We start from the raw sequence: 15,554 nt of genomic DNA on the forward strand, positions 1-15,554 counted from the left end.
GTGAAAGTTTAAGGAAAGCAACAAGCCTACATCATGACAGAGCTTGTAGAACGATACAAAATACACTTATAGAAACACGGTCAAATTTGACCCTTGGAGTCGATAGACAGCGACACGTCACCATTAAACCGGGGACATTCCTTACACAAATGAAGCTAAACAATCCCACTGTTGACACCATTATTCAACTGGGTCTTGTTGTTATGGTCTTGTTCTGCCAGACTAATAGCACTGATAGTCTTGGCCTCGGTCACGACCTCACTGCTGCCTTTGTCACTAAGTTGGAAGAAGGCTTGTCCATCGCTCTGGGGTACAATGATACTCTTCATGCCATTATAATACACTGAAACACTGTGCAACTGAAACACAACCCAGTGGTTTGTATAGCTATAATTAATTGGCTATGACTTGCCTCTTGAGGATAAGGTGAAATATGTGAGCTATGAAAAAAGAAAGACCAGTACAAAATATTAGCACAATCTTTATCAGTAACTATGCTGTGATAGTGTTAAGGTCAATCGCAAATCTTAAAACACATTTTGACTGACAGTAGATACTTGGACATTTGATGTGGACTGTTGTCTTGACATTTTCAGGTTCACGGAAAGACCATAGCAAATGAGCTGTTTTAATTGCTTTTTTTTTTGTTTACAGGAATATTAAGAATCCTATAAAATTAGACGAAAGAACAATGACTTGCAGTGCTTTCTACATACTTTCAATGAAGAAATTACCATTACAAACCAGATGCTTCATCAGAAATTAGGATTCGTTGTAAATCACTCCAGTTCTCTCGAGTCGCAAGTAGTTTATGAAAAATCATTAAAAAATTTTAGGAAACACTCCACTTATACCTTGATTCCCAATTTTGTAAGGGTTTGCCCTTTTCGCAATAAGCTGTTCTCCAGTGGTGGTATACCGTCCTATTATACGTTCACGAAACATTTACTTCAAATCTCTACATCAATTACTACAATGTATATGACAATTAGTGTGATGAAACAAGTGTTTATAAATGACATGTTTATTTGGTTCCTTCATGCTATACCACAAGGGAACTTTTGGATGGGATGGGTGTGTGTAGATGTCTTGTTTAACAGAGGAAGAATCTTGGTCTGAAGACTCAGGCAAAGCATCCACCTAACAGAGTGGAAATATGAGCCAGGACAGAAGACGAAAGCAGCGTAAAAAGAAAAAAAAAATGCAACAGTAAGGCTAGGAAAACATTTGTTGCTGGCTCCTCACATGTGTGTGATATTCAGTGATGCACTCAGGTCAGCTGAGGAGAATGAGGGGATTGGCGGGCTCCACAAACAGGCTGGGAAAATGACACCAGGATGCAAGGCCAAGCCATCAGTGTCCTCACAACTTCCCTTTAACAGTGAAGCAATGTTAGCCCTGGCGCCGACAGAATGTGGGGTGTGGGGGGATGCGGGGGGTTGAGTTTACATGATGGCAGACAGGATGTACGCATGCGGCCCAGCAAACTCTTAGAAAATAAATAAAGTGGCTCTAAATTTTGAAATGCAGTGGCTTTGAGAATTTATAGTGATACTTTAGGAAGAACTGGATGTTCATGTTAGGACTGGCTTGCATCTAACAAACAAGAATAAATACGCTGTGTGGTAGTTTTAATGGGTTCTGTACAAATATGTCATATGTAGGAAACATTGTTGAACTCAATGTTATTTCTTTAAGATGTTTGACCTTCCTAATATTTGTGCAGAGTTTGACATTAAAAGACTGTCTCTAAGTGTTGTTGCTGTAAACGTCTGTGTATATGCTTAAGTGGCTGCAGGATTTAGGATTTTGCAAATAGATTAAAATCATGACTTAAAGCGTAACTTTAACTTTCAAATGTATTGTGGAAGTTTAGGTATATTTTAATTTTGTGACATCTGAAAATGAATATATTTATACAGTATATGCATTTTTGTTTATGTTTAACTACTTAAAGAAGGAGGTTAAATAGTCATTTTAAAAATTTCTAACTAGATAAAACAAAGTATTATATTTGTAGATGAAATTTTGAGAGGTGGATCTTCTACAAAACAACACTTCTAGCAACACAAAACCCAGAGGGGAACTTTTGTTAAACCCATCTCCATATATTCCTTTTAAACCTTTTCTTAGTTTCTCGGTAAACTTTACTTCCATCAGCAACCCCCCCCCCCCCCCATACATTTTTCATATACCCTTAAAGATATACACTGCCTGGCCAAAAAAAAGTCACCACCTGGATTTAACTAAGCAAACAGGTAGGAGCCTCCTATTGGATAATTACTTCATGGGCGATTATCTTTCAGCTGGCAACAAGTTATTTAACCCCAACTGGTGCAATGAGTTGCTTCTCTTTTCTTAAACAACCATGTTGAAAGACACATTGCGTGGTCGTGGAAAAGATGTCAGTCTGTTTGAGAAGGGTCAAATCACTGGCATCAAGCAAAGAAAACATCTAAGGAGATTGTAGAAACTACTAAAATTGGGTTAAGAACGGTTCAACGCATTATTAAAAACTGTAAGGATAGAGGGGACCCATCGTCTTCGAGGAAGAAATGTGGCCAGAAAAAAATCCTGAATGATCGTGATCGGTGATCACTTAAATGTTTGGTGAAATCAAATAGAAGAAAAACAACAGTAGCACTCAGGGCTATGTTTAATAATGAAAGTAAGAGCATTTCCACACGCACAATGTGAAGGAAACTCAAGGGATTGGGACTGAACAGCTGTGTAGCCTTAAGAAAACCACTAATGAGTGAGGCTAACTGGAAAAAAAAAGGCTTCAATTTGTTAGGGAGCATAAAGATTGGACTCTGGAGCAATGGAAGAAGGTCATGTGGTCTGATGAGTCCAGATTTATCCTGTTCCAGAGTGATGGACGCATCAGGGTAAGAAGATAGGCAAGTGAAGTGATGCACCCATCATGCCTAGTGCCTAGTCATCACTGCAAGATCTTGGTGAAAAATTAATGCAACACTGGATGGAAGTAGATCTTTTGACATTGAAGAAGCTTATTGAAACAATGCCACAGTGAATGCATGCTGTAATCAAAGCTAAAGTCGGTCCAACAAAATATTAGTGTGACCTTTTTTTTTGGTGGCAACTTTTCTTTTGGCCAGGCTGTGTATGTGTACTATTTTCAGTAACACTAGAAGTTATCCAGAATCAAATCTGTTGGAAAGTCTTGATTTTTTATTTGTTTGTTATAAAAAGTTACAACATATCCACAGTCTAATAATCAGTAATAAAAAACATTGCTAATGTTTTGTTAAATCAAAGTTATTCTTTACTATCCAAAAAGATAGTTGATGCCAATAAAAGGTCAACAAAAATGTCAATGTTTTTAGAGTTATGCAGTGAACATAGCTGTTCAAGCTGAGACACATCACAATGGCATGATATTGACCCTACAGGTGTAAACTACAATCCCTGTCACCAAAGAGATGTGAAGATAGTGGTGTGAGCAGGAAAGTCTTCTCTGCAGTTGGCAGCAGGCCTGATTTAACACTGAAATGCTCAGCCAACACCTCCTCTCTACTATCATGCCCTCCACCCCCCCACCACACCCCACCCCACAGCTTCTGGATGCCAGTCTGCCTGGCTAGTGTGGTCCAAAAAGGAGCCAGCCATCGGGGCAAAGGGGCCATGAAGTTGAAGCCAGCTGGGCCAGCACTTCATGACCGAGCACCACTCTCCAAACAAACAGCGGAGCGGGCCACAAGCCAGGGGCAACATGGAACCCGTCATTACCAACCACACATGCATGATTCACTCCCCAAAAACCCCAAGTGGGCCAGTGGCTTCAGCATGTACTGCAATTGACTTCAGCTAATTTCTCAGCCGATGTTTGCCAAAAATACTTTTTCTTCTCAAATTTGTATTGAATTATCAACCTATTAAGATATGTGTTTTACATTTGATAAACAAAGTTGACATTTGTTATCAGCACATTTTTATCAATAAATAAAACTTAAAGCATGAACGATGAGTCAAAGATATTTAAAACAAAGCGAGAAATCATGATATTTAGAAGAAGAAAAAGAGACCCAGCAATGGTTGATTGTAAACTGTCTAATTATGTAATTAATGAAATACTTTTTGATTTCCTGGTTAAAATTAAATTAGCCACAGTGAAGTTTTTCTGACTGGTCAATACTATTTCAGTTTATGTATTCTATCTTCCAAGTTTTACAACATGTGGTGTTTTAAGATTTCAGTTTTCTTCTCATTTCAGATGTTCCCTTTCCAGGGGTCTCCACAGCAAGTCATCCTCCATCTCACTCTGTCCTCTGTGTCCTTGGTTCTCACTCCAACTACCTCCATGTCCTCTCTAACTGCATCCATATATCTCCTTTGTCTTTATCCTGGCAGCTGCATTTCTAACATCCTTCTACCAATATGCCCACTGTCCCTCCTCTGGACATGTCCAAACCATCTCAGTCTGGCCTCTCTAACTTTATCTCCCAGTTGTTCAACCTGTGCTGTACCTCTGATGATCTCATTCCTAATCTTATCCATCTTTGTCACTCCTAAGGAGAACCCCGGCATCTTCATTTCTGCCACTTCCAGTTCTTTCTCCTGTCTTTTTGTCAGTGCCACTGTCTCCAGACCATACAACATAGCTGATCACACCACTGTCCTGTAAACTCTTCCTTTGGCCTTTGCTTCCAGTCTTTTGTAGCAAATCACTCCTGAAACTTTTCTCCATCCACTCCATCCTGCCTGTACTCTCTTTTTCACATCTTTACCACACTCCGCATTTTCCTGGACAGTAGACCCCAAGTACTTGAAGTCCAGCATTTTTGTGACCTCTGCTTCTTGTAGCCTCAATGGCCTCTGTCTCATTCACACACATGTACTCTGTCTTAATACTGCTGACTTTCATTCCTCTTCTTTCAAGTGCATACCTTCACCTCTCCAAGTTCTCTTCCATCTGTCCCTGTTCTCACCACAGATCACAATGTCATCTGCAAACATCATCGTCCATGGGGATTCCTGCCTGACATCTGTTAGTTGGTCCATCACCAGGGCAAACAAGAAGGGGCTCAGAGCCGATCCTTGATGTACTCCAACCTCCACCTTGAAGCTATCCGTTACTCCTAAAGCACATCTCACCACTGTCCTGCTGTGCTCATACATGCCCTGTACAAGTCTAACATACTTAATTGCCACTCCAGATTTCCTCATGCAATACCACATACCACAATAACATATCAGTTTCAGTATCAAAATTTATATTTTTGTCTGAAATATTTTTTTTCAATCGTTCAACTTTTATTTATACAAGTTAGTCTCATTGAGCCACAAGGACTCATTTAAAAAAGAAAAGAAAAAGTAGTAAAGACTGCACAGAAGTCTGTTGGAGTCAGTCTCCCCACCATCACAGACATCTACACCTATAGATGCAGGAAGAGGGCCACCTGCATCATAAAGGACCCCACTCACCCAGCACACACACTTTTTGCCCCACTCCCCTCAGGAAGGAGGTTAAGGAGCATTAAGTGTAGAACCACTAGACTGAAGAACAGCTTCTACCCTGAGGCTGTTAGACTCATGAATCTCTAACCAGGATAATCACTGTGAAAAATCACATCATGTTACTGTGTTCATTCGTACTCATCTGCTCACAGACTCATGTTCATGCTGCTGTTTGGCATATTGTTTTTATGCCATTAATGCTTAGCATATTTTTTGTTAACATTTTTCTTAGTTCATATCTTAGATCTTATTACCGTTTTTCTTTTACATTTTATGCTTTTGTTGGATGAAACTGGGACCCTGTGTATACAATTTCGTTCCACCACATGTACCGCATGTGGTGCAAATGACAAAGAAACTCTGACTCTGACTAAAAGAGAGACCTGTTTTAACAAAGAACACAGATGACAACAGTAGACAATCATAAAAAAGCTTATAAATTGAAAAATAAAAATAAATGGAAGGCAATATATATATATATATATATATATATATATATATATATATATATATATCAGCTACATATTGGAATATTTTCTTTGGAATTGAAAGTCCAAGCAGGTTTTTTTTTATTTTTTAGAATTGCTTACAAATGTCTACAAATGGTTTGGCTTTCAATTTTTAAGTAAAACTAGTGGAACTGTTTATATAGTTTTGTCTGTTGTGATAAAGGAGATCTTTTATCCCATCAACAACATAGCAACAATGTTCTGCCTTTGTTTTGTTGCACCATCCTGGGGGGCTGTTAGAATGAGATACAGACAGACAGATGCACAGTTGATTGATGAGCTAGGAAAAAACAACAACATGACAAGTGAAAATTGAGCTTTTCTAAATATTTCAAACTCTTGCACCTTATTAAAGAAAAATGTAATGGGTGACAACTGAACAACAATGGACACAAGTAACTAACTCAGACTGTGTTATTTTGATTAGAATCCCCAATTAGATATTTTACCAATGAATTTAAAGCATATATGTAACAACCAAAACAACATAGAAGATGCATTCACATTACGGTTGAAGATGATTTAGATAATGTATAAATGTAATGTATAAATATTGCAAAGGTAACATAAAAAGGGCATCTAGTGATGCAGTGTCATTCCCCAAAATTCCACAGAGCTGTTGCAAAGCATGCCCAGAAGTATCTATGATGGCATGCTGGGAGGGAAATGGAGTCAAAGAACAGGCAACGTGATAGGTTCTAATTGCTTCAAAATGTCCTGAAGAAGACCCCCCATTACCTATTTAAATCAGCTGATAATAGGAGGATAGGAGGAGATGGCGAAGGGGGAGGCTTTATGTGTGTGTGTTGGGGTGGAGGAGGGAGGTGCGCTATGCAGAGGGTGAAAGCTATCCTCTGCGCTGCTGTCGCCTCATTATTTTTTTGTCTTGACGGACGCCTGCGCTCAACCCCTGGATGAATGGCCCTGTGCTGAATAAGTTATCGCCAGACAGACAAAGGGAATAGTGCGCTCCATAAACAACACAGCACTACTGCAAAGCATGAATCTCTTTTTCCTCCCCTCAGCCTTTTCTCTCCCCCCCTCACACCCACTATCCTTCCCCTTGTTCCCTCAAGACGAAAGGCAGGGCCTGCCACAGACTGAGATCTCACCTGTAATTTCTACAGAAGCTCACAGTAGGAGGGGGGATAACATAAGGAATACAATAAAATAAAAGGCAGGAAGGAAACCAGCATCTGTGTTTGCTGTGAAAAGATATACTTCCAAACCTCCATTTTGTTTTATCTTTCCTTTTTATTTGTGAGGCTCCTCAGTAAAGACAGGGACCTCCTTTGGACAGCATCTGAAGATGTCTGAGAGGATGTATTTTGATCTCAAGACAAGGCCCACAGCATGATCAATGAGGATGTTTTGGATTCATCTGATTTTTATTTTGTTTCCTTTTCTGATTTTTGGACTGCCAGGGCTTGGTATATCAAATCAAGATGCCCTCTATACATTGCTCCCATGGGTAGTAGGTGTCAAGAGGCTCTCCTATAGTCACTAAATGGGAGCTAAGCACCAAGTAAAACTGGAAACAACTCAATCTCAGATGATTATCAGGAAATTGTGCTCTATATCTGCCAATTCCTCACCACTGCTATCACTCAAAAGTAGAGGAGGAACTTTTGGACAGGAGAGCCTCTTTCCCTTCTGACAGGGAAATCAGAGGGTGCCGTGGCCCGACAGGAGCTTGACGGCAGATCAAACAGGGTGGGTACCCTTGGAGTGACACCTGGAGCCACTTCAAGGGATGAGAGCGCCACTGATCTCCAGTCATCTCGTCAGAACGACAGTCTGTCAGGGTTAAAGTAAGGGGGAAAAAGAAGCTCTATCAGTTTGGATGGCATGAGCAAGGTCCAACGAAGCATCACCTCAATGTCGATGTTGGATGACCCCTGAGCATTTGGAGAAGTGATGGAGCAAAGACTGTTTTTCTGTTGAAATGTTCTTGATCAGCTTTGAAGACATGTTTTTGGACAAGTTGAGAGCTACTTGTTCCAATAAAAGAGTCTAACTCAAGATATGCCGGTAGGTTCTGCTTGCATTGCTTTAACTTGAAATACCAGCTGCCTTAAGATAAATGCAAATATTTTGTATGAAATTTAAATCTTGTTGTCTATATCCAACTCAGATTTTTCCATGTGTTTCGTTTTCCTCGAATTACTTGAAAAAGGTATAACCAGTTAACTTTGTTTTGACCTTTGAAATTAACACTCCCACTTTGGACTAGATAATAAAAAATGGAGATAAACTGTGAAAAAAGGAGGCTTTGGGTTCCAGTAAAGCAAGTCAATCCTCAACAGACAAATGCATCCCTTTTATAAACAACAACACGTCTTTGCACTTGTCAACAGCTCCTTACTCTACAGCCCAGGCTTGTGCGTTTCTTTCTCTTTCTGCAAAAAACGTCCCATCAGCACTCTCTAATGGGCGAGGTGAAGAAAAGACAAAAAAGACAGCGATAAAGCAGGAGGGTGAGTGAGAGAGAGAAACTGTTGGCAGCGGTGCATGCTTGACTCAGGAGAAGTAAGTAATGAGACTGAGGCACACCCTGTCATTGTTCCAGCAGCAGCTTGTGGCTACGGACACACATGCAGACGCACAGAAATAATAAAATTGTATTATCTGTCTGAAAAAGGACAGTTATGTGACATTTTGGAAATAAACAGTTAAAAAAGTATCCTTAAAACCCATCTCTGAAAATTAATCTTATTTTACTGTATAACCACCTGTTTTCTTGGGGCCTTAAACACCAGATTACAGAATGTTGATGACTTTAATTCAGTCATTCAATTACTCAATTAGGATATTTTTTTTTAACATTAGGATATTGAGCATGCATCAGGATATTAGGATATGACTTTACTTTCCAAAAGTGTGAGGGAGCGTCAATGCATTATAAATCTTTCTTTCTCATACTAGAACTTAATAAAATGGCATTAAGGCCCACCAGTGTACCTACTTCCTCAGGAAGTTGCGGAGAGCTGGACTTGGGAGCTCTGTCCTGAGGAGCTTCTATCACTGTGTGGTGGAGAGCATTCTCTGCAACTGCATCACCGTGTGGCACGGCAGCTGCACTGCTGCTGAGAGGATAGCTCTGCAGAGGGTGGTTAAGGCTGCACAGAAGACTGTGGGGAGCAGTTGTTCCACCACCATGGACCTCTACACTTCACGATGCAAGGGGAGGGCGCTCTGCATCATGAAGGACTCCAATCATCCTGCACACAGTATGTTCCAGCCCCTCCCCTAAAGAAGGCGGCTGAGGAGCATTCAGAGCAAGACCACCAGGCTCAGAAACTGTTTCTTCCCTGCATCTGTCAGACTGTTGAACTCGAGCTGCACTTAGTTCAGCTTCATATTACATTTTTTTTACTTTATTATATTTACATATATATATTATTTTGTATGTATTTATTTATTAATTGTTAGGTTTCTTGATCTGTCACCTGAGTTCGAATTTCGTACCATAAACATGCAAAAGTGAGTTGGTATGACAAGAAAAATCCTTGAATCCTGACTTCTGTTGTGACTTGGCGCTATATAAATAAACTGAATTGAATCCTTAATGGCAGTACTGAAATGGCCTACCAAGAAAAACATGAAACAACTTTATACCAACAATGGTAGGGTCTTCCAAAACTTCAATGGGCAATGACCAACATTAACAGCAAAACATTCCTTTCAATGTGATAGCACATATCCTCATTTCTCTGACCATATCAGACAACAGCTGCGTTCACCTTGATATATACTTTAAAGGAAATCTAAGAGTCGCCAAAGGGGCAAAAATGATTCAGACTTTGGCACTTTGCTCCTTTGCCAAAATGAAAACTGAATGGACAGAAAAAAAATGCACACAGAATGTCAACCTGGAGGGAACAGAAAAGGGCAGAGAAGGCATTGACCCAGAGGGATGCAGCAATGTGGAGAAAGTAGGAAACCGCCTGTGTGTTGTGGTAATGATGCCAGAGTGAACAAATTGCAAAGCAAAGGAAACATGTTTAAATGTAGTACATGGAATTACTGTGGCAGCAACACAGAAGTGAGATCAGAGACAGAGCCACTGGGAATGATTTGCTGCTCTTGGGACTGAGCTATGGCTACTGTGCAGAGTTCAGGTGTATTGCAGAATAAAATCAAATGCGAAATAAGCCAAATAAGTCTTAGATAGTAAATGTGGTACATCAATGCGCAATAAGAGTGTTTAAGACCATAATCATATGCACTGTGTGAACACTGGTAAAATATTTTCAAAGGTAGAAAAAGAAATTCCTGATTTCTTCAAGAATCAGTAAAAAAAAATAAAAAAAATCCTTTTTCTGTTCAGTTGTTTGGCAACCGCGCTCCAACACTCCAATCTCACCTCAGGTCACTGATACAGATTTTCATTTTGTGACCTAAAACATGTCTTAGTAGTTCATATCCCAAACACATTCATAAAGACGGTGCATATTCACAAATAATGAGAAGAGGCAAAACTTTGTGGTTTTTCGGGGAAAAAAAAAGTTTAGCCTCTTAAGATGCTTTTCTGAGGGCGTGCACTTTGGTCCACATGTTGTTGTTCACATGTTGGCTTGTTTTACCAAGCAAACAAGGAATAAACTTTCCAGTTAACAACACACGCTGAGCAGTTTGAATTTCCTAGAGGCATAGAGGAGTTGTAAATTTTCCTCCTTTGCCTGTTAGTCAAACAATTTCAATTTCAATTTCAGAACAACTTTAGTGAAACGAAACGTGTTTTGTTGAGAGTTCGTTGCACTGAACAAAAGCGGAATTTGTCACGAGAGAAGTGACCTTTTTCACACATCAAGGAAGCTTGCGCTCAAGAGAAGAAGTCAGTATCTTGGTAACGTGGAGCAGTATCGAGCCATAAGCTGCAATATCGTCCTCAACTCGGCTTAAAGACCGATCTCTTAATCAGCGGCCAGAGTGTGCATGAGTTCTCTGAAGGCTGAAGCTCTGTCCAGCCTGCCTGTCCGTCACTGCCAGTCCCGGCCATGAATATGGAGCTGTTCTGTGGCTGGGAGCTTGCTTATGTTTTCTGTCTGATATCTAGACCCCATTCCCATTTCAAAGGGAAGTCCACCCGGGGCCTTGACTTTTTGATCTGCCTGGCGACTGAGTCGACCACCTGCATGTGGGATCAGCTGCCAGTGAGAGCAGACAACCCCTCTGCTTCAAAATATACATTCTCCCTCCTCTTCATCCCCCTTTCGTTGCTTCATTGCCTTTCACTGTACCCCCGCACACCCCATCTTCCTTTTGTGAAGCTGCCAGGGGCCCAACAGTCCTAACTGGGTCTGGAGCTGCATTCTGTTCCCAACTGTTCTGACCATTGGTGGGTGTGATGCTTAAGATGTTCAGCATATCATCGCTGAAGGTAGTTGCAGGACCATTTTGTATTTATGATTTAGGAGCAGCTACAATGTCAACATGGCACAGAAACAACAGGGGCATTATGAAAAGGTGCCCTTTCTAATCAGTGTCAGTAATCTGTAGTACAAGCTGTGACCCCTTTCATTGCAGCCTGTACTAAACCCATTAACAGAATGTTAAACAAGCTCAAATCATTTAGCGCTAACACATGACAAGATACTGTATTTACATTTGTGAGACTTACTATTTCATAACATGTTGGTCACAATATTCAACTTGATATTTGAATTTTATACTGGAATTACAGGAACAGCTCTAAAATGGTTTAAAATATATTTATCTGATAGAGTCCAGTTTGTAAATGTAAATAATGAATCTTCATCATACACCAAAGTTAGTCATGGAGTTCCTCAAGGTTCAGTGCTTAGACAAATACTCTTTACCTTATATATGCTTCCATTAGGTAAAGTTATTAAACAGCATGGAATAAAATTTCACTGTTTTGTTGATGATAGTTATATTTGTCCATGAAACCCAATGAATCCAATCAGTTACTTGGACTATAAGCTTGTCTTAAAGACATAAAAACCTGGATGACCCTTAATTTTGTGCTTTTAAACTCGAACAAAACTGAGGTTTTGGTTTTTGGACCTGAGCATCTTGGGAATACATTTTGCAGTCTTTCGTCCTCCATGGATGGCATTAATCTGGCCTCCAGTTCTAATGTTAAAAATCTTGGTGTTATTTTTGATCAGGACATGTCTTTTATCCTCCATATTAAGAATGTTACTAGAACTGCCTTCTTCCATCTGCGTAACATCGTTAAATTTAGAAACATCTTATTTAAAAATGATGCAGTAAAACTGGTTCATGCATTTGTCACGTCTAGACTGAACTATTGAAGTGGTTTATTTGGGTGTCCAAATACTTCTTTAAAATGGCTTAAATTAATCCAAAACGCTGCTGCCAGAGTCTTTACTGGAGTTAGTAGGAGAGATCATATCTCTCCAGTTTTAGCTTCTCTCCACTGGCTCCCTGTCAAATTCAGAATTGATAACAAAAGCTTACTTCTAACCTACAAAGCTCTCAACAACTTAGCTCCATCTTATATTAGAGATCTTATTGCTCCATATTTTCCTGACAGAGCACTTCACTCTAAAACTGCAGGCTTACTCACGGTTCCTGGAGTTTCCAAAAGCAGAATAGGAGGAAGATCTTTCAGTTATCAGGCTCCTCTCCTGTGGAACCAACTTTCAGTTTCTGTCCGTGAGGCTGACACATTGTCCAGTTTTAAGACTGGGCTTAAGACTTTCCTTTTTTATAAATCCTATAGTTATGGTTGGCTTGTTATGCTGCCATAGGCTTAGACTAATGGAGGACAAATTGACCACATTTCTTAAAATGAATTGTTAAAATTGAATAGTTTTCATTTGATATGATTTTAATTCTTGACCTGCCATTGTGTATCTATTCCTCTCAAACCCAGCCGGTCGAAGCAGATGGCAACTTGTCCTGAGCCTGGTTCTGCTAAAGGTTTCTTCCTCATGAGGGAGTTTTTCCTTTCCACTGTTGCCTTCATGCTTGCTCAAGATGAGAGTCTACGATAAAGTCAAATTCAAAGCAGTCTGCTCCTCAGATAAATAATGTTATTAAATTATTATTTTTTTTATATATGAATGCTTAGAGTGCCCTGAGACGACTTCTGTTGTGACTGGGCGCTATATAAATAAACTGAATTGAACTGAATAACATAACTAACTCTCAAAACACGAGATTTCCAGTCTGAAAGGTCCAACATTTTATTTTCAAACAAAGCAACAGCTATTTGAAACGTGCAGGTTTCCAGATGTTCCTTACAATAAGTGATATTCACAGAGTCTTAAAGTTAATTAGCTTTCTGAAACTATGGCAGTGAGGGTAATGAGTGAATAATTGTTTCTCAGCAGGGGTGACAACCAGAGGACCTGGAGGATGGTTTAAGAAGCGCTACTTATTGTGAGCTGCATTAACAAAAATAAATTAATAAATAAACAACAAAAAATAAGTATATATTTTATACTGACTCTAAATAAAAGTCAACTTAAACAAGTAGGGTTATTTTCCTGGACTTTACCTTTTGTAGTAAAGTTTATGCTGATGTAATTTTATTTAACCTTTTACCGAGTTCATTGAAAAAAATGTTTAAAAGTTTATAAGCTCTTGTTTAAAAGGTTTAAAAATGCCACATACATTTTCTGTGCACCTTTAGTTTGTGTAGCCAATATTTACCTCACCCATTTATTCGCACACGCTGTACATCCACCAAGTACAACAACAACAAAGCAAACATCTTCTATCGATATAAAAAACATTAATTATCAATAAAATAAAAATCAAGAACAAACTTCTAGAAGGGGTTGGGGAGAAGATTCCTGCACATCATTTTTGCTCTCAGTTCTGCCTCTCTGGTTTTAAATGACTATAGCGTTGACGTTTCCCCATTCCACAACCTTAAAACAAAAGTGTTTTCTTTTTATGCAAACAGCAGAAAATGTGAAAGAAGGGTGAGGAGGGGTGGAGGCAGTCAGCAGTCGAAGAGGCTTGTAGCCGAGCCTCAGTTTGGAAAGCCCTCATAAATCCTGATTTGAGCAGGGCGCTAACCAGAGGAGCTAAGACACATCAAGAGGAGGGGCTGAAGAGAAGAGGGGTGGCAGCACGCCTCTTAAAATGCTACGTCTGATTAAGTTTTCCCATTAGGTGACAGCTGAACTTTAACATTAATATGATAATATTGAAATAAGTGCGTGTTATTTACTTCAGCACCAGAGGAGGTGGAGGGAAAAAGAGAAGAGGGAGGAGGGAATGATGAATGATTTCTGGACAGCTTTGGGTGACATGCCAGGCGAGGTGACCCCCCCCACACCCCCACCCCCTATTCACTTCTCTTCCCATAATCAGACTTGACAAAATGGAGACATATGCAGAAATATTGGTTACAGTCGGCGTCACAGCCCTCCTCAGGCCTACTATTTGCTGGCTGCCCTGTGAGCCGCCCGGCAAATTGTCTATGGGCACTGAAGCATCTATTTCAATTGGCACTTCCTTCCTGCCCTGGGATTTTACATTTAGTCGGTGTCATTTACATATTACTCTTAATCAAAATCCACAGTGGGTGAGAGGGAGAAGAAGAAGAAATAAAAACAACAACAGAGAACAAGAGACAAAACTGCGGCGTCACGGTTCAGGAGAAAGCACACGGGCGCTTTATGAAATGGAGATGTGACAAGATATTAACTCTGTGTGTGTGTTCTTTTGTGTGTGTTTGGAGGGTTGCACACAAAATAATGCAAGGCCTATTTGATATACTTGCAGCTGAATGCTTGTGTTTGCGCAGTTTGTTTGGAGCTGCTTTGTGCGTGGCCCAGCAAGCGAGAGAAACAGACAAGTTGGGCAGTAAGTGCATTTGGTGAAAAACAAAGGAAAGCAGAAGAAAAAAATGGAGACATACACAGTGTACACTTGTCTTTTTAAGTTGTTTGTTTCTGCTGGATGCTTTACTGAGCTGCTCTTTTCTGCATCTATCCAAACACAAAGCATCAGTACTGTGGCGTTCGAGCAAACAGCAATGTGTTTAACTCATATATAGTTAACCTTTACAAACAGTAGACTAAAAACATACTGTAATGCAATTAATTACACTTCAATGAACAAAAATAGCAATTAATAACGTATGTAAAACAAATACTAGGTAAAAAGTTATTTGTTTATAGGTCTTTTTATTCGATCTTTCCCGTTCTCTCACACTGTTAAAGCACGATGCATGCAAAAAAGTGCAGAAACAGTGGTCCTACCTGCATCTTACCTTCTCAGCATGCCGGTGAGGATGCGAGAACTCTTGCCCAGGTTTGCGTCCGTTTCTCTCAGCTGGGAGAAGAGAAACAAAACAACAATGATACATGGGTTTTAGATTTTATTCAGAATGAACAGTTGAAGGACACACAGGGTTTAACACAATAACCAAAGACTCGTTTTGTTAACAGATTTTTATTTTATTTTTTAAAGACAATAAAAAGAACCTCAAGCCTGGTATTTCTTAGTAGGTAACGACTTGTTTAATATTTTAGTTTTAAGGTTTTGGGCATCAAACACGGGTATGTTGTTAATTTGCAATTGCCAAACTGTCTACAAATTAACATTAATGCCAGTATA

General features: G+C 39.7%; 1 protein-coding gene across 3 annotated transcripts in view; it reads right to left on the bottom strand.

The window, feature by feature from the left end:
• vti1a (vesicle transport through interaction with t-SNAREs 1A) overlaps positions 1–15,554 on the bottom strand; it is a 149,937-nt gene that overhangs the window by 34,577 nt on the left and 99,806 nt on the right. For all 3 annotated transcript variants that reach the window (XR_005187487.1, XR_005187486.1, XM_037691468.1), the window contains one exon: positions 15,208–15,269. Coding sequence is in view for 1 of the 3 variants with exons in the window: in XM_037691468.1 (XP_037547396.1) it covers positions 15,208–15,269 (62 nt within the window). In the remaining 2 variants the exon portion in view is untranslated. The remainder of the gene's footprint in view (positions 1–15,207; positions 15,270–15,554) is intronic.

Source organism: Nematolebias whitei, chromosome 17, assembly GCF_014905685.2.
Source record: "Nematolebias whitei isolate Nwh7 chromosome 17, NemWhi1, whole genome shotgun sequence".
Lineage (NCBI taxonomy): Eukaryota > Metazoa > Chordata > Actinopteri > Cyprinodontiformes > Rivulidae > Nematolebias > Nematolebias whitei.